The sequence below is a fragment of the Pezoporus occidentalis genome, unplaced genomic scaffold (genome assembly GCF_034315485.1).
Source record: "Pezoporus occidentalis ecotype Australia unplaced genomic scaffold, CSIRO_AGI_Poc_V1 ctg24, whole genome shotgun sequence".
Taxonomy (NCBI): domain Eukaryota; kingdom Metazoa; phylum Chordata; class Aves; order Psittaciformes; family Psittacidae; genus Pezoporus; species Pezoporus occidentalis.
The window spans coordinates 1,700,439-1,727,797 of NW_026914285.1; the positions used below are offsets into that span (position 1 = coordinate 1,700,439).

The window sequence follows — 27,359 nt, forward strand, 5'->3', positions numbered from 1 at the left end:
GAGATAAGAACAGTTTAGTAACTAAGGTATAACACAAATCACTACTGCTACCACCAATGATAATAATGATAAAGGAAATAACAAGGGAAGAGAATACATCATCTCACCACCAGCCGACCGATAACTCGCCCCCCAAGCCCGACCAAGCTCCGACCGATACCTCCTCCAACCCTGCAGACCCCCAGCCCTTCCGGCTAACTCCCAGTTACATCCTGGGCATGACGTGCTGTGGTATGGAATACCTCTTTGGTCAGTTTGGGTCAGGTGTCCTGTCTCTGCTTCCTCCTGGCTTCCCCTCCTCCCTGGCAGAGCATGAGGCTCACAAAGTCCTTGGCCAAACCAAAACATCACCTATCAGCTCTGTTCCCAAGCTGAAAGTCAAAACACTGCACTGCACCAGCTACCAAGAAGGGGAAAAATGACTGCTACTGCTGAACCCAGGACAACTACAGATGTTATTTGGGTTGAAAGAGATCAGAATATAATTGACAGTATGCTAAAGTTCATTTCATGATGATTCATTTCTAAAGGTGGAGACACATCCAGAAGTCATTTATGAGTGGGACCAATTTGTCTAAATAAAGATACCTGTCTGTTAATTGCTTACCTTAGCAATCCACATCAAGTCCTAAATCCAATAAAGTCAATGGATTATAGAGTGTGACAGTGATGGAATGCTTATTTTTCCTCTGTTGATAACAGAGTACCTAGTATGACAACTACTACATAACTATGGGTATATGCCACTCCATTTTAATTCTCCCACTATATTACATATTTATAATTTAGAGATCACTAGATAAGAAATGATGTTTTTTTTTAAATAGCAGTATTTATTGTTTCCACAGTAAATATATAAAGACTTCACATAAGGTTGTACTGAATGCTAGCTAAAAATGTAGCAACTACCTCTCTTCTTTTAATTATACAATAGACGGGCAAAAAAGGAGGGGGGAAGAAAGAGTTTCCCAATGTTACACAGAATTCAGTAGTAGAAAGAGAATAAAACCTAGGTATGTTTATGGTCCAGACCTCATACAGAATCATTATACCTCTTGGACAAACTTGAGCTAGAAATCAGTATATAAATGATTGCCACCACACTTTAAGTTGTTCTTTGTATGAGGAAGAAACCGCACTCTACCCACCTTTTTGTAAATATTAGGCTGTTGTTAGTTGCTTTGGCAATGTAGACAAACGGGCCATCTGCAGTGAATAATACTGTAGATGACACGTTTGCATCCCTGGAAGGAAAATACATACATGCATATTTTTAGATATTTGGGAAATTATTGCAGTACCAATTCTTACATATATGGAGCTAAAACTCAGTATGCAAAACAAACAGAAATGGCTGAGCCTTGGAATATCACAGTTTTGTTTTTTTTTGAGGGGGCAATTACATTGATACTATACATCTGTGTCTAGAGAAGAAATTAAGCTATATTTTATATAAAGAAGAATCTAATGGAATAAATACTACCTTCCTTAGAAGTGAGTTTCAAGAGTTATGGATCAGTTGAAATAAAATAACTGGGAATAAGTCAAGCATACTATATTTTCTACTGAACAAGAAACTTCTTCTGAAGTGGGGGGTATTCCTTGACTATTTGTTTTTTGAAAGAACTTGCTTTTGAACAGCAAGAATTCTGTGTACTATTGCTGAGAATTTTTTTTTTTTCCTACACTTAGAACCCATACCCAGATTTACTTTATAGCGCATTCAGCATCATATACTTTGTGATACTGCATATGACCAGCTTGGAACATACACCCAAGAAACCTTTGCTTTCTCTTGAAGAAATGGGGGTGGGTGGGGTGTGTGGGGGGGTGTGTGGGGGGATTATAAATGCAGTCAGACTAATTTTTTTTGGGGGTGAGAAACAGCCTATTCTCATCTGACTCTGGAACCAGACATCTCAGGAGCAAGAGAACCATTTGTGCAGGTTTAATACACAGAGTACCTGTCTACCAACGAAGTACCTTCTCTTCAAGTGCAGTACATCTCATTCTCCTGTAAAGTATGAGGTCCAGAATCTGCCTGCAAATCTGCTGTGTATGAAGAGTAAGACTAGACATAGGAGAAAGGAGATGTTCAGTAGCCCTGCTGTGGCATTAAGGGATCTGTGTGACCCACCATACAGGAGAAGCCATTACTGCAGCATTGCTCAACCTAGAAATGACAAAGTCCACTTAATTCTGTCTCTAGATATACAGACATATATAGACAGTCTGGGCAGTCTAGTCTAGTGTACAGACTTTTTTCAATGTAAAACACTAATATGTACTTCAGAGATTACCCTGGAACCTTGGGGTTCCGCGGGGAAGTTTTTAAATGGTCTGGGAGAGTGGTAAAGTGCCAACCCAGGTAGGTAAAGTGAAATTCTACTATGAGGAACTTTGCTGAGACCAGTCTAATCACTGATCTATGAAAAGTGCAAATGTGTGAAAAAAAGCACCAAGTTGTTTCTTGAGAATGTTAGTAAGCAGAAGTTTTAGTCAATGTAAAACATGAACATGCTACCAGGAAAAGCTTAGAGTATGTACATTTATGAATATTACTGGCTTACATTTTCCATGGCACATTATACCAGGAAACCTTCCAATTCATAGCTAATTTATCCTACAGATAAATTACCATCCTAATTTAGATTTTTTTTAAATTTTTTTTATTATGCATAGATTTTTGGGAATCATTCTTATCACTTTCAGGTCCTATGTTTTATTCTCAGCACACTGGAGAACCTGGGCCTGACAGCCAAAGACAGGATTTTCTGAGCTGCCACAAGGAGCTTAGCATGTAGCTACTACTTACCGTACATAAGTGGGGAGCATGAAAATCTAATTGACCTGGAAATCTCAAGCAAAACATTTTATTCTAATGAACTCATTTCATTCTCAAGAATTTTGTGAGTTCATGAAGAAAATAGACTGCAGAATTGAGAGTAAGGCCTATACTCTCAGTCCTTGTTGGACTTTTGGATATGGCAAAATTGCAAGGTCTACCCCCATTCCCAGGTACAATTCAATAAACACCTGGATGGCTCTGGTTCCAGAGAGACAAGCTTGTTTCACACCACACCGGTATAATGCTGAAAAGCTCAAGTTATTATTTTGTCAGTTCAAGGAAAAACGATGCTAACAATACTCAGATTTTAAGTGTTGTCAGCTGCACACAGTTACAAGTCTACGATGAGCAAAGGAGCTTCTTCAGGTTTCTCAAGAGCATCAATTTGTGCACCTGGCACCCCAGACTCATTAGGAATATTTGTAAATTATTTGCCTCAGCTATATTTTGTAGCTGAACACATAGGCATACCTCCAGATTTGCTTCCTGTATAGCACACACCACAAATGTGACAGTCACATATTTGAAAAATGGAGGCAAAAGGATTCACATGTGTGACGTATTGGAATCTGAGTGGAACATTGCACTTTCTAGCCCAGCTACATAAACAATCAGGATATATTACAGAAGTCCTATCATTTTAGTCCATTTCATGAATTAAACAGTAAATGAGACTAGCAAACGTATAAGCAATTGTGCAAATTGTCCTAGATGAACTTTAGCTTCTTTCTCTAATAAGCATGATTCCAGATAATTATTCAGTATAGGTGCATGAGCTATACCCTACTTGAGACCTGTTATTATAAACATCAATTTAGTAATAAATATTGTGTCACAGTAATTAATAAATATGCTGCTACAGGAGGATTCATGGAAGGCAGAAATAGCATGATGCTTACAGGGGTTTTATATAGTTGTATATATGAGAATTTTATCCCAGAGTGTAGGACCAGTGACAACAGTAGCACCCAGGATATGACAATATGATGCAATTTCAGTTTAAAAATACTTTCTCTTGACAATGGAAATATGTAATAAACTGAGAAATTGAATTAAAAAGAAGTAACTAGGAAACTTAATAGAAATATTTTTTTTTTAACAAGTGTATCTATTTTATAGATACACACAAAAATGCATTGCCACAGAATGCTATGGAGACAAAAGCATAAGTAATTTTTAAAAGGTAATAGAAAGTACCATAAGAGACAAAGTTCACTGAAGCCTATCAAATATAAAAATAGAAAGGAAACCAGCAGACTACAAAATTACTACTGTCCAGAAGTTATAGAGGGAAAAGAATTAGGCAGAGGGGAGAAAGAATCGGAGGAAGAAGGCTACTGGCCACTGTAAAGGACAATGTGTTGACTAGAAGAACATTTAGTCATTAGTTCTTATATGCATGTGTAAATGAGATCACTATGTAGATAAATTACAAGAGGGATTTGTGCATGCAGGTATCTGATATTTACATAAATGCAGTACCTACCCAAAGGGAATAATCTAAAACAATGAGTCAGCACACATTCATCTAATGATTAAAAGTATTTTCAAATAACACTTGGATATTTTTCTAAGTCCTAATTCTGTGATTTCTACAATTAAATTATCAGAAGGGAATTTGCAGGCATCCTACTTTGGACAGAGCCCAGCATAATGAATTACAAGCTTAGAATTTAATTTGATTATTACTCGGATGAGTGACATCCCCTAAAAACATCAGCACTGTCAGAAAGCTCTTTGTTATTCTGTGGATGGCAGTAAATTTTCAGTTATATATTTCCCTCCTCCCTTGAAGTACACCTCAAGAGAAATACAAATTCCTCTCCCAATAGCTCATGTCTAATGATAGTTATGAAACATATTTGGGACCCAGTAGCAGCATACCCAACTGATTATCTTGAATTTACTTAAAATGAATATTAATAAGATGGCAGAACAGCCAAGGTTGCAGTTTACTCCAGCTTTACTCTTGAGTCATTCTCATACACGTGAAGATGTAAACGATGATGTAAAGTGCAAAAGACTAATATCTCCACATTAGTCTCCCAGTGTTTTCCAATATATATCTCCTCATGCCTAATCTGCCATATTCAGAGTCATCAATCCTCTAATGAATGCCATCAAAATAGGGTTTGCAATAGTTATGAAGTTGTTAGCACACCAAACAGGTCACTTACTACAGAAAAATATACTTGCCCTTTTCTTGAATGGTAAAAGACGCCAGTAAAATGATGAAGAAAACATCAATATGCAGACTAAACAAACCTGCAAATAAGTTACAAAGACAATGAATATTTTCACTCACCCTAACCCCAGAAGCAGGCAAACACTGTCTGAAATCTCTTCATTCCAACCATCAGCACATGTCAGGTGCCACGTCTTCCCAATCCTGGCCTGTAGCAGCCCTTCAGTGCTTAGAGAACCATTAAACAATCTCACTGTAGACCAAAATGGACAGAAGCATTTTAGCTGGCTGGTAAATGACCCTCCCCCCTTCACACCCCCATTGCTCCTCCTGGCCTAAGCAAGCAGAAATGTAATATGAAAAACAAAAAAAAAAAAAAAAGAAGAAAAAGATTAAAATACATTACAATGGTAAGAAACCCAGCCTCTCCAAGATGTTGTGTTCCCACAGGAAGGAAATGTTATTGCTATCTCCTTCTATATTTCTGCCACAGGAGGGTTTCACACCCTGTACTTTGCAAATGCCTGACAAGTAGACAATAAACAGTATATTTTCCATCAAGTCTAACCAATGTTTTTTCTTAGCCAGCACTATGTAATTTTCAGATACTGTGCGAAGCTTTAACTTAGCTTAGTAAAACTGATTGGAAATGAGGTTACAACCAGAGCTGACAGAAAAATTGGATTTTCCAGTTCCAATTTCTTTGAGAATATTCACTTTTTTCATTGCAGCTTTAGTTAAAACACACACACACAAACAATAAAAGCTCCCTGAAAACCATTTGTTAAATGTCAGTTGTCCAGAAAACCTTTTAACATCAAAATATTTCAACAAAAATGTGAAGCATATCCACTATAGTAAAAAAAGAAAAAAAAAATAGATTGTTAGGAATACCTCTTTGACACCCACAGTGCACGAATGAAAGAGATGATAGTGATTAATCAATAGTAACCCTCAGTCGTAAGAAATTTTTGAGCAGTCTTCAAAATCTCTATGCTACAAGAATTCTCCAAATTTCTTTTGACACCCGTTCTCTCTTCTTCCGCTTGAACTATAATTCCTTTTCTCCTCATCAGATCCATGTCCTCCAAATACATTGTTAGTAAGGAGTAAGAGAGTTATTTAGCACTCAACAACTGCTTCATTCAAATGCCATATATTTTGAGAATTTTGCAAGGGAAAAGGTATCCTATAATTTTCTTTGCAGTTCCTGGGAAGTTTCAGAAGATTTAGAATTTGAAAACATCAGTTTATCTAGTACAAATTGCCACTTCTCATAAGAAATTGAAATTGGATTAAGAAAAATGAGCAAGACTTTTGGACACTGAAAAGATTCAATGTGAAGATGTCTAATTGAATTTTCGTTTTATTTTAAGGCTTAGATTGATTCAGCCAGAGTTTGAATTAAATGAGGTTTTGGAAACAATTCTCCCAGTTCTTTAATGTGAGGTAATTTGCTATGAAGTAACAGACAATTTATGGCAAAATAAATCTTTGGGAATATGTACATCATGTTAGTTTAGGTGATGGCTACCTTGTTCATATCTTCTTTAGCAATGCCTGGAAAAAAAAACATTCAAGTTCTCTTTGCTTAAGAAGCATCTGAAGTCAATTTTATTCCATGCATTTTAAAGGAAGACTATCTTTGCAACAAAATAGCTAATTGCTCTATTGTGAAGAGTGAATCTGTGCCTTTGGACATATATATATAGGTATACATATATTTATATAGGTCATATATAGAAATATATGGGGTTTTATATATACATATTACATGCACATTTATATATGCATGTAAAAGATGTTTAACTCAATGAGAATTGTCAGCATATATCCAAGGACATATCTGGTCCCTAGCAGTCCTCTTTGAAACAAAGGAAGATGGTGCTGTACTAAGGTAAAAAGCCCACTTACTGCTCCATAATAAATTGCCAGAACCACCACATTGTCAGAAACATCAATTTAATTTCTGTGCTAGGCCCAACATGCTTTTAATGTCAGTTTTACATTTAACTTATTGTTGAGAGAATGCAACTTCCATGTTATGCGATATGAGGTCACATACTCATTGTACCTCTACATTTTGGAAATAACAGTTTTACATGGGGACTAAGCAGCAGCATCCATTTGTCTGCTTGTAGCAATATGCACACCTACAATGGATGGTGCTTTTGCAGCCATACCATCCTTTCAACCTATGTCAGTGTTTCCACAAGATGAAGTCTATGCAGGCTGGAGGGTGCCATGTGCTGTAGTTTGGCTTCACACTCACAAGACTGTCTGGGAATTTCCATCAAGGAATAGAACTTCACTGCAGAATTTATACTGCTTTGAAACTCAAATTAATTACAGCAAAAAGTGATAGAATTTGGGAATAAAAATGAATACAGGAGGAAAACATGTCATGAGTTTTCATTTCATTTTGGGCTGTTATAAGCAGACACAGTTTTAAGGACAGAGAACTTCCTACCTTTTCCAGACATCTTCATCAGCTTACATACACTCTCAGAAAAGCAACCTTGTTTTTTTGGTCCTGACAAACTCAATAAGCTACTACTGTGTAAACTGGCATGGTCTGCATGCAGCGGCAGTAGTTTACACTATCTGAGGTTTTGTGGCTGTTTTCCTGCATAATTCCTACCAAATACACATGCACTCCTTCTCTTTGAAAGAAACCTTACTGCACTTTGCTTCATCAGAGCCATCTTCACACTGAGGTAGGTTGTCACAAAGGTTATGCAATGGTATACAATCCCCACTGCCACACTGATGCTCGTTAATTGCACAAGCTCCTGAAAGAAAACAAGAAAGGAAATTTAATTGATAATTACAAAAACGGTTGATGTTCATTGGAGATCATATGGTTCACCTGAAAGAAAAGTTGAGTACACAGAACCTTTGGTTTCCTTTCTTATCCATCTCTTTTTCAAAATAAAGATTATTTTGAGATAAATAGAAGCTAATTAAGAATAGAATCTATTGCATTATACTTTGTAGCATCTGGTTTAGTTAATATTGCTCCATCACTAATGTTCTTCGGTTACATGTAATAAACTTTGGAGGGATGAGAAAAATCAAATCCTGGCCAAATCTTGTCAAAAGTGACAAACGATTTCAAGTTTCAGATGTTGAGTACTTTCACTAGGGTTTAGAGACCTTAAAGTATATTAAGTCAAACATACAAGAGGCACTGAAACCATGTATCATCTTTCAGAATGTGCCTGGGAAGAAAGGTGGAAGAGACAAAAGTAACAGGAATGAATGAGAAAAGCATCCACAAAAGTAGGATTAAGCTACTTCAGTATCAGTTATATAACAAAAGCAGATCAAACAGTGAGTAAAAATAAAGTTATATTTTTCCAAGGCCAAAGTGTATTTTTAATGGCTCCATTGCACACATTTACAGGAAATCCACAGTCATAAACTTAAATTGTGTTGAAAAATTGTTTATTTTCTTTATTTTCCTTCCTGGACTTACTAACTGAAACATTTAATCATCTAGAAATCTTATTTAAGGCAAGGTAATTGTTTTGCTTCTGAATTTTTAGTATTAATCTAAAATGATTCATTCATCAGTCAGTATGGCCTGTTGTACAATATGGAAGCAAAATGATATGGTTATAAAAGGCCTTAATCAGGCCTTAACCAGGCCTTCACAATATTCAGTGGTCATAACTGATGCCAGATTTTTCATAGAATTTATTGGTCAGTTTTTTTTTATTATATTGCATACTGCCAAAGACTATTAATGTTCAAATTATGCTTCCTTTTAAAAAAAATCAATATTTCATAGAAAATTAAAATATGAGGAAAAATCTGCCTTTCTTTTCAAAATTACTTTATTTACTGACAATCCTTTTACCCTTGGGCCTTCATGCTAATGATAATAGTCTCTGTCCTTTGGCTGAAAAGATCATGAATAAGCATCATTCTTTTGCAAATGGAACTTCTTAATATATTTAAGAAGAACTGGCAACAGCCACTTGGAGAACTCTGCCTTAAGTTTAATTTTTGTTTCACAACAAAATATGGGCAAAGCTGGCTCAGCAAATATGCTGAACCAGCTAAAAAAAGGCATAGCATTGGACTGTGCATATGTGATAAGAAGGCGGAATAAGAAGCAGCAAAATGGTCTTATGTCTGTATAAATCTACCTCTCAGTCTTTCACGGCAGGATTAAATGTAGTTGATTTTACAAAGATAAATCAATAGTTAATATTTTTATTTTTAAGATTAAGAAAAATACTGTTGTTAATCCATACAAAAGACGCAGCTGGCTAAACATGCTGGGAGCCACTTGCCTTTATGATGTTTAAAGTACGAAAGAGAGTGTAGATTCTTGTTGACTTTCTGTTCATGTAAACTAATGGTATTTCATATATCTCTCAATACATACTGCTTTTTCTTTCTTTTATTTTTTTCTGTTGTCAGACTTCCATAGAGGTAATACAAAGCTTTTAAATAATTCCAACAAGATTTGCAATAGAGTTAGTGTAAGTATTTGTCCTGGTAAGCATATTGCTGTTCCATGTACTTTAGCGTTTGGCTTCATTTTGCAAGTTTTTGGAGAGCTGATTGCCGTATTACTTATATATGTGTCAAATCTAATTGCAGTCTCCAACAAAACCTGAGCCTTTTAGAAGGGGACTGGCTGGGACTAGAAACACTGCTATCCAAATATTTAAAAGTCTAACTCTTCTGAGATCCTTCACAAGCTGAGGACCAAATTTTGAAGGTGCAAGGAGGACTGTACTTCAAACATTAATCAGAGTTACATATACATTTTTCTTTTCTAGTGGATGTAATTGATAATAAATATTTCACAAATGCATTTAAAAACACATTAGTAACATCCTCAAGTGAGTCACAAAGTGATCTTCTTTTCTGGGGCTTGTATAACGAACAGTTTGTATTTGCATTCTAAACATTTGAATATCTTTTGGTCAAAATAGTGAGTCAATTTTTCACATAATATTACACAGTTTTTCGTAGGATACCAACACTGGTCCAGTTACAATAAAGAAACAAAAACATCACTTTTCATGCTAGAAAACAAATTACAGATGGGTAACTACCAGGCTTTTTCTCTTTAACTTTTCCATATTTCTGTTGACAAAGGACTGAGGGTCAACTTCCACTCTCCAATTTTTCTCAAATGTCTTTGAACAGCAGTGTAACCTCTTAAATACATGGGTTCATATGCTTACCTAGATGGTAGCCAGTAGTAAAATTTGCAAGAAATCCCTTCTTCGTTGTAGATTTGTCCGTAAGGAGGATTACTGTCATCTGATTTGTTGTAGAGAAAACATCTGGCCGTGGGTCTTGTCCTGTATATACAGCTTTTCTCCAGGAGAACATGGATATATTTAAGCTACTTTTGTTCTTATGTATTTCAAAGTGTTTTGGGTTCAAAAGGAAATACTGCTACTACATGAATAGTTATTCCCCAAAACACAACTGCTATCAGACTGCAATGATCAAAGCTCAATCCCAAATTTGACATATCATTATAGAAAAATAAGGTTCAACTAAGAGATTATGCTTCTGTTTGTCCACACAAATGAGCAGGCTTATTTATCAAGAAGTTAATTTTGTTTGGATTGCATAGAAAGCTAAGTGTGTGCAAACACTTAGGAAATATGATGTCACATAGAGTATGCTTTCTCAGGTTTTCCTCCTAATTTCTGAGATCCCAAAATATAAAGAAATATTGAATAAAATTAGAGAGTTACTTTCCTTTATGTTATATCCTACAGTTTGCTCCAGCTGTCTGATTATATTAATTTTGTATGCTATGCTGCTACTTGCCCAAAAGTAAGGACGTTGGTCCTCTGCCATCTCTGACTTCAACTACATCATAAATATTTTCCAGATCAAAAAACTGAAAATGAAGTTGAATGTTTTTTCCATTTTCAGCATTTAAATACCACACACCTAGAAAATAATAACACACACACAAAAAATCACCTTTTCAGCGTTGCATTTACAAATCCTTCTGGTTGAAGGATTTGGGGGAAAAACACAACTCTGTTAAATTATTAAGATCACCCAAGAGATTTAGAAGACTAAATCTTATCTTTAAAAGCAACTTATGCTGTCAAGACCCAAAATTCGATTGACTCTCATCTCTAAAACACTTTTGAAAACTGGATTTAGGCTCTTAAGACACACACATGCATTTTTTTACCATTCATTACAACTGTGAGTTTCCCTAAAGCAGCAAAGCTAACTCTTTTGTAACTGTGAAAATGTGACAGTCTTGACACTAAAGACTTATTTGATAGTAAGATAATATCTATAATCAATCAGTCACAGAAGCCTGCCTTTCAAGTTAGATGTCTTTTTTAGAGTAGAAGTGTTTCCTTCTGTTTAGCCTATGCTTTACAATATTTAATCTATGTAAGTGTGGATGCTATCAAAATCTTCTAAAGAAAGTAAGAAAAAAAAAAAGAAAGAAAAGAAAAAGAAATCAAACCCAATTGTTTTATAATCTGTTCAGGGAATGAAAAACATTTTCTCAGTAGTAGGAATCTCATCTGGGAACTTGTGAAATTAATACCTGGAAATGAGAGCTATAACTCAAATGAGACAGAAACACGAAATTACAGCCTTTGTGATTAGCAGCACAACACAGTTCTCTAGTGAAAGGTGAAGCAATAAATAATTAATATTTCATTAACAAGTAATGACAGAGTTCTGTTCCTTGTTTTATCCATCAACAGCACAGAGTGTACAACCTTGTAACATTTTCATTTTTGCCAGATGTAGCTTAATCTATATCAAGTAGCATTAGTACAGTAATGATGTCTTTCTTAGAGCCATAGAATCATAGAATGGTTGGGGTTGAAAGGGACCTTAAAGACTGTCTAGCTCCAGCCCCCCCCTGCTATGGGCAGAGGTACTTTCCACTGGACCAGATTGCTCCAGGCCCCATTCAGTCTGGCTTCGAGCACTTCAAGGGATGGGGCATCTGCCAGTTCTTGCAGCAACCCTCACAGTAAAGAATTTCTCTTTATACTTAATATAAATTACCCTCTTTCAGTTTAAAGCCATTACCCCTTGTCCTATCAGTACTTATATAAAGTCCCTCTCTAACTTCCAGGTACTGAAAGGATGCAATAATTTCTCCCCAGAGCCTTCCCTTCTCCAGGTTGAACAAGCCAAACTCTCTCAGTCTATCTTCATAGGAGAGATGCTCCTGCCCTCTGATCATCAATATTTTTCACTAGTGTGTTAAGAAACACTCTACAAAGAGAGGATCCTTTGCAAAATGTATACACACATTCTTTGGCCCTAGAAAAGCTTAACTATTTAACAGAAGAGATGATGACATTAACCTGGCAGATATATTGAGGCATAATGGTAAAATGGGGATGTTCAGCACCTTGTCTGTTGCTACATTGACATAAAGATATTTGACATAATAGTCATGACAGAACTGGCCTGTCTGAACCCATTCCAAAGGATTATGCTGGTCTTCATCACTTTTTAATCAACTGGAACATGATTCCTTAACTTCTGCTAAAAGCCATAGAGTTTTCAGTTAAAAGGTCCCACTGTATATAGCTTAGATTTTTTTGCTTGACAGCATTTGACTCTAGGAAAGCAGATTTAGTATGCCTACTTTTTATATAGCTAAACTTCTTTTCAGAAAAGTTGGAGAAGAATGACTTACAAGAAGCTTGATTAGGGTAATTGTTTGGAAAGTTTTCAGAGCTGAAAGTACTGTTTGGCTCCCAGAGTTCAACCGGCCCTCCACAGTCAGCTGTAAAAGAAAACATTTCAAAAACATAATTAGCCTATTGCTTATTTTTGCAATCTGTTGTTAAAAAGATAGGAAGAAAATAATTTTATGACGAGGGTATTCAAGCTAACTTCATCACTGTAAGGGTAAGAGTTGCAGTGCTATTGATATAGAGCCTAAACAATGAGTTGTGAGAAGCCAACACTCCGGTAAGGACACAGAGCATTGAAGAAATAAGGTTTCTAAGAAATTCACTGTTCTTATTAGTTACAGTGTCTAAGACCTGCTGACTCATGCAGTCAGTGCTGCAGTGTTACAGCTATAGGTCTTATACTGCTATTTGTGAAGTGCTAGTGCCCAGATGCACAACTGTATTCATGATCATGCCATGAGAAGTCTTCCCCGTGTAGTTAGGGGAAGGACACAGTCTGTCTTTCATTTGGTGATTATTGGTCTGCTGTGCACATGGCAGAAAATATAATAATAGAATGTGATACATCCTTTAATAAATTATAATCAACTGTATAATTTACTATTACATTAATAGAAAAGCTAGAAAATATCAAAGAAACAGATGAAAGTTCCCCCCCCAGTATAACCTATTTATGCACTTAGCTTTTATGCCTTGCTTATTATCTGATTCATCTTCTTGCAGCATTACCTGATAGCCAAGTATAAAGCACATTTTGTCACGTAGCAAATAAGCTTTATAGCAAAAAACCCATTATACTGTCATTTTGATTTCATCAGGACCCAAAAACTTTTACAGTTAAACCCTCTAAATGGTAAAAGTGGCCATTTGCTTTTTCTTTGAAACAACTTCTCCAATAAGAACTACTTATTTGTTATTTTCTTATTGACATCTTTATCATAAACATGTATATGCACTTATACATAAAAACAAATAAAATGTATTTACAAGCAATTATTGTAGATATGTATGTACAGATACATGCACTCACACAGAGAGCTAATTGTACTTTATTTACTCAATAGTCTCTTTCAATATATAGTTTAGATGGCAGTTTACATCTAAAATATGCAGCTTCCCATTCCAAAACTTCATGTTGAGAAATGTTATTTATTTTTAGTTCAGCTGTACCATCTTAATGAACTTTGGTGTTTTTCCACTTCTTTCGTTTACAATTACTTTATTCAAAAATAAACAGTGCTCCTTCACCTACTTCAGGAATTAGGAGTTAAGGCGAAAGAAATTTACGTTTTAAATTTTGCTTTGTTGTTTGTTTATTCTTTGAATTAAAATTTTTTTTTTTTTTTAACTTTCAGAATTTGGCTAAACTTTAACAATTCCCCTTGCCCCCACATTATGGCTGAAATTTTGTGTTTCATTATGCCTTATCAGTGTTCCATAATCTGAACCACTTGGTCGGAGACCGCATAATCTTCAAGTCCTAATGAGTTTGCTCATTGAATCTCACTGCATGGAAGCTCCTATATATACAAGAAAGATTTGAACTGTATCACTTCATCATGACAACCATGCCACAGAACTTTCTATTTCACCACATCACTCCTGGCAAGAAAAAGACAAACTCTTGTGAGGAAAAGGAACTGCTAACAACCACACACTGATTAACAAGTGTATTATGTTTCAGTTATAGCTCACAATGAGGACTATCGGTAAATACAATTAACAACAAATAAATATTATATTGGCTTTTTTTTATAGAATGTTATTGCATGTACAAATAGACACAACCATTGTAAAGCTGCATAAAAAACATGACTCCTAGTCAGCGTAATCTGATAATATGAGCAGAACATACACAACTTTCTTAATAGAAGAACAGGTGCAATTTATGATGAAATCTGCTCTCGTGTTGACCACATGTAAGCCACATTAATAATGATCTTTTGTTTTTCTTACATCAAAAAACTAGAAATAATTTATTTTACTCATGCGTGGAAAAATGTTTTAATAGTTTCTGATGATCTTTAAATTCAAATTTATATGGAGTTATTCATATAGCTGTCATTTGTTAGAAACCAAATAGTAATCAGCACAAATGGTTTATCATTGAGCATAATAGACAATTTTTCTCAGCACTGAAGAAAATGACATATGACCTATTCATAAAGAAAATCCTCTGTGTATTGGTCAACATTTTAATTTATTTTGACATATACATCTTAAGTGTGTAATCTACATGGTAATTTCCACACTGTTGTTTGTGTTAAAAGACAGGTTATAAATGAATATGAAGATGAAAGCAGTCTTTGTTTTAGATGAAAGTGTAAGCTGACAGTCTTGTGCAAAAGACAAAAGGAAATCCGGCTTCTCTATCGCACCACCAAAGATTTGGTTTTACTTTTCAATGAGCTTTTGTGGCACTGTGAATGATGCCAGTGCCTCTTACTAAAGCTCTAAGTCTAGCAGAAGAAATTGGCTTAGCTCACATTCTTTCATCTCTTGTTTATAGACATGATGTTTGTATTGAAACCATTAGTGTTAGAAAGCTTGCACCACATCCATCAAAGTAATTTCATGCTTCTTTGAAGATGACTGATAACATTCACTATTTTTTAGCAGGTTACAGACAGCATATAGATAGCACACCTCAATAAAGTTATGAAAACAAGTTAGTTTTTCCGCAGCAACAGCTTAGCCTGAGCTATTCTATCATATAGAAGAACAGTATGTATCCTCTCTAATATGCTTGAAAAGGAGTTATATGCTACGTGACCACTTCCTTATTTTGAATATTAAAACTTGATCACCATATTTGGGGTAGAGCCCTATAGTTTGAGTGACATTTCTCTTGTGTTTTGACAGCAGCACCCAGCAACTATTTACCACAGGGTCATAATACCACTAACCATTAGACTGATGCTAACTTGCTAGGTGTTTACCCGCAGCACCTGAAAGACAGCTGGAGGTGGCAGATATCAACACCTCTGCATTGTATTACTTTTATGAAAATTCCAATTAAATTTCAAAACTGACTTTGATGATTTATGACTGAAATTACTAGTGTTATTAAAATTTAATTTTACTGACAGAGGCATCTTATTGAACTCTACTTTCCCGTGTCTCAAGACGGAGCTCCAAAACCAGAATTTTGCTCTTATATTTAGAAGGTTTTGGTTTCTTATATGTCCTGATGCAGTAGATTTAAAGGTGATAGATTTGATAGAATGACAATATTAGTACACAGTACTTCAACATAAATACAATGCAAACAGTCTTTTTCTATTATTTCAATTTTAGACCATTTTTATTTACTATATGCTGTCAAAACAGCAACTAATTGTGCTTTGTAAGTGACAGTAAATCCAATAGGAGGCAATCCTGAAACATACTCACTCTCTGTTTTGATTATTTGAAGCCAGCTGTGAGTAGGTATTTTGTAGAAATCTCTTCTTCTTTTACATAAATTACAAGGCCCTATTGGATCTTTTAATGCTTTCCACAGGTTCTATTTATATTTGTACCAGTTTTTGCTTTGAATGTGTGTGGATCTGGTTAACATTGTATGCAATTTTTATTCACCATTTTAGATATATTTTCCAGATGTATAATGATGGCAACAGGTATTTTTGTATATTTTTCTCAGTGAGATTCTGCTAACTAGCTCCGTGAAACTGGCATGTTTTGAGGAAGCTTACATGTCTGTGCTTTCCTCTAAATGACTCTGCAATTTGATGGGTCTGGATCAAGCTATATAACCTGTTTGGAGAAGTGCATATGCACTTTAGGTAGCAACATTTCATGTTCCATTAATTTCTACTTGACTTGGAGCTGATGGCAACTATGAATAAACACAATAAGCTCTCCTCCTATTTCCTTCTCTTTCCCTGAACCTGGGATTTGGAAGAGGTGAAAAGTAGTGAGATGAAACGAGATCAAGCAGAAAAAAAGCCCTATCCATTATTACTAGGTCAATCACTTATTCATCACTGCTGCCTTACCACAAGTAGTAGTTACCAAAAGCAAAATTGAAGAAATCAGGCTTTGGTTTTGACAGATTCAATAATTTATGCATATATTGAAATCTCTCATTAGATAAGAAAGTGGAAAGAGTCCCTTGATTGTTTTCTGGGGTTTTTCTTTTTGGTCCACTCATTTCCTCCAAAACCAGAACTAACTGCCATTGTGTCCTTTCTGTTTCCCTATTTAAATTTTTTTATAAAGCAAATATTGCTTTATTTTATGTCATCAGATACAGTAGGAATGACTATATGGCCAAATATATATTGGAAAGAACTCATTCATTGTGGTAATACCTCCATTTTGGGTATTAGACATTCACATAGATCTTGCTCCACTCTTAAAACATTCTTGCACTATTTTATAGACTCATTCCCCTAAATCTGGGAGTTTTCAGTGTGCGTGTGTTCTCAGACCTTGGTGAATCAAGACCTCTAGTGATATTTTCATGTGACTTTGCTCATTCTCTTGTTATCCTGCTACATTGCTTATCATTCAAATAGAGAGGTTATAATCTTCCTTCTTTTTCGTCTTCCTTTCCCTTCAGTGGCTTTCTGGCAGCTTTACTAATTAAAGTTTTTAGAGGCATTTTTTTAATTATTTCATTATTCTCCAGGCTTCAAGTTTTGGAAGATACTGTACTGATAATAGCTTAAGCTGTGAATCTACCAGACCTGTTACTATCAACAAAGTTATAGGCAGAGAATCTGACCCCAAGTTTGTTATCCTGAAGATAATTTTATAATGCTGAAGAGAGATTTTTATAAAACTGAAGGTAGAAAATTCTGAATCGCTCATACCAAAATACTAATAGGAAATGGCAGTCAACTAACTGTAATTTAGTGTTTACTTACTAGGACCTGAAGGGACGGCAGTAATAGACGGAATCACAGTTGGCTCTACATAAATACTGTCATTACACTTCCCCTTTGTCAGGCCAATGTCATCCACGGCAATATCACTGAGACCAGGTCTTTTAAAGGCATCAAAAATAACCTGAAAAAAAAATAGAATTTTATATTTTAATTAAACATTTTTGACCTTCCTATGCTGAATCATTTTGTTTTTCTTGATTGCTCTTATTTCCACTGTAACCTACACTGGTGCATCACGCAAAGAAGGGCATCAAGGAGAAAATAGAATTCCTTGCAAAAAAAAATCCAGCACCATGCCAACCGAGTAGATATTTCTTAAGACTGCAGGAACTCTTCATATAAATGATAACATGACTCAGTAACTTTACTTTTTATATATAAATATATGCAATTTTTGAAATGCAAACTCTGTATCAGCCGTCAGTCCAAACTTCTGATCCAATGGCATATCTCCGTGAAAAATTGAAATTGATCTCATTTGTTAATATCTACAGATCTAAAGTAACCCTGCTACCAAGGAATTTGTGCTGGTGAAATACAGCTAGGTACAGTACTCTTCCTGAGATCATAAAACACACATTTGCTAGAAATCCGGTGCAGCCAGGTCACAGATGCATTTACTTTCTCAGATAGTAAATGCCTCTTTCTGGCAGCGCTTTTGCATCAATCAAAACTACTATAGCAAGGCAAGCCATCCCAAATACCTATAAAAAGAAATTGTTTTCAATAGAGAGTTGCTGAAGGAATTATCTAGCAGAAGTCTCCTCCTTTTTGTTTACAGATAGATCAGGTTGGTTGTTAACCATGCAGCGCCAGATACATTTTCATCTGGAACACGCTTTCAGCGTGTGATTCTCCAATTAATTAGTGAAAGTACTGCTTCAGATTCTGAAGTCATTTAATTTAAATATTCTCATGCCTAAATGCTTCACATCACATTCACTATTGAGATTATAACCTCCACTTCAGATTTTGATAGGTTTTAAACACCCTTGTTTTGTGGAAAGCTCTCTGTTGTGATAACACTGATTGTCCCATGACGTTAAGGTTTTCTGTTTTCCAGAAAAGTAATACTTCAAATTCCAGAGTAGTGAAGAAGGAGGGGGGATGGCAACTCTAATGGGGACTCTAGTCTTCTGCATGCTAGCATGTATTAGTAAATAGTACTTGATACTCTCTTTGGAGCTGTGGATTATTGGGTTAATTTGGCAGAAAATTCTGATATCAGTTTAGCTAAAATAAATTTTAAAAAGAACTAGTAATATTACAAACCTTAAAATCAGATGATTCATTTAAAGTTATTTGTCCATAATTCCAGTTTTTCCCATAGTTTCCTTTTTTCTCGAAAATGATCTTTTCCAAACCATGCACATTACTTATGCTCACTCTTAAACAATAAACATTAGCACCATACATGAAATACCTAGAAGGATAGAGGTAATTTTGGTGTTATTAGAACAAAGTGAGTTTTCATGAAAAAAAACATCAAGCTTCTTATAAATGGTTTTATGGAATTAGGACAAATTTGTAGTTAGCATGAAAATAAAATTAATCATATGTTTAGATTATACCTGGAAGTTTTACTTGGTACTAGCTATATTTTCTGCAGAGGCCTCGATAAGCTTCATGACAAGAAATATTTCAGGGATTCTTAATGTAATTTCTGTATAGAAGTGAATATTTGATCCAGGGTGAAAAAGAAAACATATTAAAATTAACTGCAAGAATCAAACCTATAAAGGAGTCAAAGTTGCAGGCCTGGAGTTGAGACTGACCACGGAAATCCAAACAGAAACAGGTGTGTATTCCTGGCACACTGATTTGGCTTAATAATATATATGAAGAAAGCTATTTGGTTTTATTTTTAAGCAAAGTATATATTTAGATATTATGTAGGAATACCAAAAGCTTAGACAAGATAAATCTGAAGAATTCAAAGGCAGACTCAGAATTTGGACTCTCTCTTCTCTGAATGTATGTCCTATGGGTGTTGAAATATAAAATCCTGCAAGATAATGAGGACATTTTAGTCAGAATTACAGACTTTTTTTTTTTAATGAGAGTTTTTACATTTTACAAATCAAGCACAAGTAGTGTTCCATGACTTGGAAGATTTCTGACACAATAAATGTGAATGTTTATCACCAGTTATATTCATCAGTCAATGACAGATTAAAATGAGCTTTTAAGCTTGTTGGACACTCCACAGAACTAGACATGAAATGGGAAACTAGTCTTTTTAAAGTCAGTGAGAGATCCGGCTTTTATTTAGTGAAGGCAGCAATTCACACGAGCAATTTCTATTTAGTTTATAAAAATGTCTCCCAGTTTGCATTGCTTGTGATTTTACAGAAGAATTTCCTGGCATTTTTATAATTTTTTTTTACACATACAATTTTTCATGCAAAATATGGGTTGCATATTGAGGGGGTGAGAGAATGACTACATGAATATATCATACCAAGGTGAAGCATTTTAAACAAGAAAATTGGGATTTTAGTTTTTTTCTGAGTTAATTCCTTGCAGCTGGGAATTTGGACTTCTGCTGCCATATGGAAATATAATGTGACTCCAAGCTACAGAAGCATGATGATTTGTCACAGGAAAAGCAAAATTAGGCAGAGTTAAAAGTCCTAAAATAAAATCCTTGCTTTATTGACATCATGGATTTAATCTTAGATTTTATCCTATAGATCTTTTGATTGGTCTACCACATAACATATGCAAATATTATATTTACAGAATCTAAAAATAAATGCAATGATATAATTTAAATTATATATACTCTATTCTGTAATTTATACTTCTAGATTAGCTAGCTTTTTCATGTGGGATGTTAAAGTACCTGACAATTAGTCTGAAACCTGAATCTGGCCTTTCACTTCATGTGCTGACTTAGAAAGTATGCGTTCTTGCATAGAATACATATAGCCATTGCAAGAGCCAAATTAATTTAATTAGTTTTAGCTGGACTGACAAATCAGCTGAGACAGACTGGGTTTCGTTTTGAAGCAGAAAAAAACTTTTGGAGTCTAATTCTGGGATAAGCAGTCATGATACACATATAGTCATTATATGAAATCTGATTCATATCATCAGTATGTCTCTAAGTAAAGCACATGTTTGATATGATCACTTACAATGAAGCTGTTTCACTATGGCAGTTGCTGGAGTGTTTGCGTTTTTTATACATGTTTTAAATTATTTTAAAATAATTTAATATTTTAATCAAATAATTTATTAAATGAATAATTTAATTTTTTTTGTATGTGTTTTAAATTATTGCGTTTGGTGTGCAATTCTAACTGGGGACACAAGTGCCCTCTGTACCCTGAAGGTCAACTTTCTGTTAGATCACAATTATTTTGTGACAACCATGAGGTTGTCACCTGTAGACAGGGATGAAATAGAAGTGATTTCCCTTGAAGGTAACTATGCTTTTTTCCTTAAGGTAAACATGCAGTTATTTGACCTATAAAACTGTTACATAACAGAAATCCCTTTCTCAGATGAGGCACTTTGTCATACTGTTAAGATTGACAATTTTCAATACTTCACACTTTAATCCCTTTATATATTTCTTTATTTCTTCTTTTAATTTTGGTACATTTCCACAAGATGGCAACCAGCAGCATAAAATATTTTGTCTGGTGGTCCTGACTCACTTTTATGGCAGAATAAAATTACATCTTGATAATACCACTATGAAAAATCCATTGTATAGTGATATAACATAAGCTAAATCAAGCTTTTCCTTTTTACCTGCAAGCAACTTGTATTTGATCTTACCTGACATGTTGCCAAATGTATGATCAAAATCAGGACCACTCATAGGGGGAAAAGTAGGACCCTGAATTCTTTCCCAGTCTGAATCATCATCTAAATCTTGTATCCAATAACAAAAGCTTTCTTCAAAAGTGCAATTGATTTTCTCATAATCTGGGAAAAAGAACCTCTAGTAAATAAAAATGACAGAGATGTGAAGTATTTTCACAGAATTATGCAAGGTGACAAGTATTTTTAAATCTGTTTGAAAACTGGAGCAGTGACTCAGTTTTGTCTACTCAATGCAACATAATTACTCAAATAAATTTGCCATTCGTACTTGTTAACAAAGCACTATTGCTGAAGGTGGCTCTACATGCTCTTGCATTCATTCATCAACCTTCTTTTTTGATCCTTCACCAGTAGTGTGTTGTGGGAACGCGAGGACCCTTTGCTTAGTTAACACAAAAGGCTAACCCTGTCCTTTTCCTCTTTTCTTTGCCAAGGCCTGGATTGCTTCAGCTGAAAGGACCCACCACCAGAGCCAAGTGCTCACATGAGTGCTGTGTTCTATGTACCAGGGATGCTCCTCTCCATGTCCTTCTCCTTTACTCCTTCTTTGCTCACATGTATTTACTGCAACATCCTAATCACTTTACTTGTCATGATATTTTGCTCAATGTCTTTTCATGGTGCCCTGGAGAGCTGGTCTGCTCCCAGTAAGGGCTTCCACATGACAAGAGCTTGCTGGCACTCTGGATATTTCCTGAATCATATCCCTTCCCAGTCACATCCCCTATTCACATCCTGCTCAAAATCTAGCAGCTGAAGAAGCCTTCACTTCTCCAATCTGCATGTAAATTTTTCCTCAACTACCAAAAAACACTAATTCATGAGTCACGTTGTTTTTTTTTTTGGTTGTCACTGTAGATTTATTGCATGTGGACTTATTTCCAGTGCCCATTTACTGAAGCAGGAATTTTCCTGAATGTTAATTTTACCTTTTGGAACTACTACTCGTGGCAACAATTCAGGCCATCAGAAACCCTGGTGAGCAGGTACTGTCAGGTGATAACAGAATAATGATCAGTGTCAGTGATCCAACAGTGTTCATTAGTGAACAAAGTAGCTGAGAAGAATCTGATGGAGATATGGCCCAATTAACTTTGTAAGGCATCACCCTACTGCTAGATACAGGCCTGTAAAACTGCGGACTGAAATCAACAATTTTATCTTTAAAATAGGATGAAATTTCACAAATTGGATCTAATTAGTAGACTAAGGCCGGAAAATACTGCTTCCCTTTTCATCTCCACTTTGTCAAACTAAAAATACACTTTCACCAGGCTCTCGGGATAAAAATAGCACACACACACTGAAGTGTAAAACCATAAAAAAAAAGAACACTTACTGTTTAGTTCATTTGCATTAAATGTAGAGTATGTTGCATTAAAGCCGCTGTAATTTTCAGAATAATCTGATATGAACTGTGCTGTAGCCTCATGAGAAAAAATGTAAATTGTCTCAGGATTAGTCCCTGACAGAGAAGCTGAGGACAAATAAATAATCATATAGTCAGAGAGAAAACAATCCTATGCACATTAAAATCCCCAGTGCTGTCATAAAAATATAGTGGATTAGCTTTTTGAGTCTTAAAGAATGCTTTCCCTCTTCTACTGTGATCCTGCCTACAGTACCTTCAGAACTCTGAAGGCATTTAGTTGTTTGGCTACCATATAAGTATTCTGCATATCCCATCTCTCATAGCTCTTACAGTACACATATTCAATACTACAAATTTCATATCCATACTTATTATGCTGTAAAAGTTTTCAAAATTTACAGGTATGCACTCTGAAACTCTAGAATCACAGGACTGATCACATAATTTTGTTATGTTATGCTTGTAATGAATTTCAAGGAGTATCATAGTACTCCCATTTCAGTATAGATGCTTTCATTTTATGTTACTGTGTGTGATGTTACATGTTCTTCTGGCAATATACTTCCCACGAAAAATGGACACCACAAGACCATGGCTCTGATCAAGTTATAAAATTGTTTAAATAAGATTTAAACCCAAGCAGATTTCTTAATATATTACGGAATCACTTATCTGGTCACTTTGTATACTAAATGTATACTAAATGCATACTAGATGTACATGAAATGTATACTAAATATATACTAGATGTATACTAAATGTATACAAAGTATCCAGATATGTATACTGAGATCAATTGCCTAACAGGGTAACTTTACGCAGATGCATTCTTCTATTTAAACCTACGCATGCCGTTTTTTTTTCACTTCAAAATGCTTATTTTACCACTTAGATTTTATTAATGGAAAATGAGTATTAGCTCAAAAATAACCTTACCTCTTAAAATCTTGTTTTGTCCTATACCTTCAAAAATATTTAAATTGTCTGCATATTTTTGTGTTTCAAAGGAAGTGAAGTTCAGTTTAATGGATAGCCCTTGAGGCACCCTAAGATAACAAGAGAAAAATAAACCTCAAAACTGAAATTCATGTTCTATTAATATTTATTTTTTTCTTTGACTGCAGTAAGCTAATTGTGCGATTCAATGATGTTAAATTCAGAAATGATGTGAAATTACATTAACCAAGATTACTAACCTATTTGGTTAATTTCTAGTTTGTAAAATTACCAAAGGAATGGGGCATAAATTTTTGGTAACATTATAAGTACTCCTTTACTTACTGTAGTTAACTGCATATTGGGAACTGAATCTTCTAAACTCTAGAATGAGATATTCATCTGAACAGCCAGCTTTTTATGTTTGGGTTTTTTTTTTAGGGTTGTTTTTTTTCCCCCCTTCTGCATTTCATTAATCTACAGTTACTTTTTAATACATTACTAATAGATCACATCTCACTGCTCAGGTAGACTTCCTAAGGTCAGAGAATTTATATCATGGTATCAATAAGAACAACAACAAATTAAAATCTCTCTCCTGAAAGTACAAAATAATATTTCTCATAACAAAACAAGGATTTGCATGAAGATTTGAAGATCTCAAACCCACTGTTTGGGAATATATTATCAAACTTAACCATCACCCAATAAGTTTAATAACAAAAGTCACTTTAACCGAAGTATAAAAATATGATGGGTTTATTTTGCTGATACTATGTTCTTTCCATAAGCTATATTTAAGCAGCTCTCCCATTGACTTTCCAATAAGCATATATGGTAGTCCAAATTCTAAAACTCTGTCATCACAGTCCATTTCCATTTAGCTTCCTATACCATGACTTCTTGTTTTCCGGAATTGAGAGACCCAGTGAAAGGTAGCTTTTCAACAGCAACCTGCTGGTGCTTATCAGTACCGATTAGTACAGGAGCATGAAGTAAATATTTGAATATTTGTATTTGCCCTTTTTTTTGGTTATATATTTCTCTATAGGGAAACAGTATCTGTGGTTTGTAAAGGGTAAAACATAAAGTTGAAAGGAAGCTAATGTTTCAGGGAAATATTAAGCATACTGCTCCTTTAAAAGGAGAGGAAATTACATCTTCATATGGGGAGGCGTAAAATGGGATGAAAATATACAAGCTTTTCCTAAAGGTAATGGGGAAATCCTTCTAGACAAAGAAAGGAACAAGAGAAAATCTTGGATGTAATGTAGGATGACTCTTAATACAAACACACTTTTATAGGGATAATAAAAATAATGGGACAAAATCTCTCCTATTTCTTAATGGAAAAACCCAAAAGTTCCCCCATAGAAACAATTCTGTTTAAAAGTGAGACAAAATTTGAGCGCCACATGGAATTTTTTATGCTTTTACTGTCATTGTTGCCAGATTTTTTTTGAAAGCAGATAACTGGAAAATAAAATCAAATGGAGGTTTTTGCCATTGATCGATCTGCAATAACACATATTTGCAGCACTTGTACTATATTAGTTGCACGATTCCTTACAAAATTAAGTTTTTGTTAGCTACATGCCTGGTGCAGCTATCTACGTAATACAATGCTTCATGCAGCTACAGCAGTGTTTTAAACAAAATTAACATCTTAGAAGGAAGTAGTACAATTGAGACAAATTAGCATGCTTAAATTCTGTGACCACGAATTGAGGAACATGCTTATATCCTGAATAATATTTGTGTTTTTCCTGTGACACACCTATTTCTCAAAACCCAATGTACCCAGTAATAATTGGTGAACAGTATTGCTGAAGGTGAGAAGGAACAAATGTATTCAACAGAAAGAAAACCATGGCTTTTTTTTGAAGATGAAAGACCTGAACAAACTCAAAGACTAGTGCTTTCAAAGGAGCCTTGGAAATGAAAAGTCCAAATTTTATCCAATTTTAAAGGCATTTCCTTAATCTCCTTTGAAACTTTTCTACCAAACTAATAGTTCTCAGAATCAAAGAATAGCCATTGTTACAAAACCATCATAAGAATTACTGCCTTTCAAAGCATTAACTTCTGAATTGGCAGTCATTGTAGGGGTTTTCAGGAGCTTCCAGCTTGCAATCATCTAACTTAATTTAGATGTGTACTTTATGAGATTATAATGAGATTTATCATATACTGTGGCTATCTTTTTTCTCCCTGGTCTATGAAGTAGATCTAGAGTGTCAGTCAAATAGCTGTCTTTTCATGTAGGTATATATTCTCGATTAAACCAATTCCACTTCTTGTGCCTAGGCTTAAAAGGCATTTGGTGCTATTATGTCAAATAATACTCATGCACTTTTAAAACATATTCTTAAATTACTTAGAAGTGAAGGTGCTGTTAACTCCCAGAAAAGCATACCCATAAATAACAAGGGAATTCTTGAAAATTCCATCTATTAGTAACAGTTATATTATATAAACCCATTATCTAAAGACTAGCATTTACTCTAATACTTTGAAACAAATATCTTGCAATTATTTTGAATTATGTGATTTATTTTGAGCTTACAAATATATTCTTGTGCATGTATACAATACACAAGATTTTTCAAAATCATACCTAAGAATTTTTGTATGTGGGAAAATTATTGACATATTTGTGGGGTTTATTACATATTTTCCATACCGGGTGTTTGAGAATACAAACAAATGGCATAAATTTGATGTGCAGGAAACAATATCACTTCATAATAAAAAAGCAAGGTAGAAAATTATAGGAAGATAGCTTACAGTATAATCCATTGGCAAATGATGTTTGAATTATATGGTTTTGGGTAATTCATAGAGTGAAAAAACCCAGAGGAATCAGTCAACAGAAATTTTCCATCGCAAACTGCAGCTGTAAAGATACAGTGAAGCACATTTGTCAAAATGCTATTTGAAAAACAGAATCAGAACCAAAGTAAGAGTGAACTTAGACATTGGTTTACCTGTATTACCTTGGAAATGATTTGTAAGCAACAATGGAAAGACAAAATAAAACACAACGACAAACTTACTCCCACTTAAAATTCCTATGGCTATTTGATCTCAAAGTACTATAGGAGAAGAAAAGCAGTACAGATAATTTACTTTTAAATTAGAGACAATCCAATTAATCCAAACTAGTCCAAACCAAATACTTCAAATTCAACAGTTAGACTCAATTAATCCAAATCTCTTTCTTTGGTTTTATTTTACACATGCATAAGGAAACAGGACCTTGCCTTTGCAGTTCTCATCTACAGCTACTTTAAATCAGGAAACTGTGTTTGCACTACCAGAAACAATATGATATTATGTGAATAAAAGCAAGAAAGGATATGGTTGACTACTGCTATCTCTGCTTCTGTGATCTTCCTTGTCCCTTGCTTTATATATTACTGAGTACTCAAAGAGATAAGTGGGTATCCCAAGTTTCCTGCCAGCTATCAAATTCATTCATCTGAGGTAAATGTCATCCATCATCATATATTTTTTCAAAAGCTTAAATTAGTTTGGTTTCCTTGGTGCTGCTAGTCCATTCTATGCACATTTTTCAGTTTAAAAAAAAGTTACTTAAAAAAAATATCTTTTT

At 34.7% G+C, this 27,359-nt stretch overlaps 1 protein-coding gene across 1 annotated transcript in view; it reads right to left on the reverse strand.

The window, feature by feature from the left end:
* Positions 1–27,359, reverse strand: part of TMPRSS15 (transmembrane serine protease 15) — a 56,476-nt gene that overhangs the window by 11,282 nt on the left and 17,835 nt on the right. Inside the window, exons 11-23 of the mRNA XM_062622334.1 lie at positions 26,534–26,642; positions 23,747–23,856; positions 22,778–22,915; positions 21,391–21,540; positions 19,504–19,606; positions 18,874–19,024; positions 17,581–17,722; positions 12,709–12,798; positions 10,842–10,967; positions 10,241–10,372; positions 7,715–7,825; positions 5,154–5,286; positions 1,149–1,244 (exon numbers count right to left, since the gene is read on the reverse strand). Of these exons, the coding sequence (XP_062478318.1) occupies positions 1,149–1,244; positions 5,154–5,286; positions 7,715–7,825; positions 10,241–10,372; positions 10,842–10,967; positions 12,709–12,798; positions 17,581–17,722; positions 18,874–19,024; positions 19,504–19,606; positions 21,391–21,540; positions 22,778–22,915; positions 23,747–23,856; positions 26,534–26,642 (1,591 nt within the window). The remainder of the gene's footprint in view (positions 1–1,148; positions 1,245–5,153; positions 5,287–7,714; positions 7,826–10,240; positions 10,373–10,841; positions 10,968–12,708; positions 12,799–17,580; positions 17,723–18,873; positions 19,025–19,503; positions 19,607–21,390; positions 21,541–22,777; positions 22,916–23,746; positions 23,857–26,533; positions 26,643–27,359) is intronic.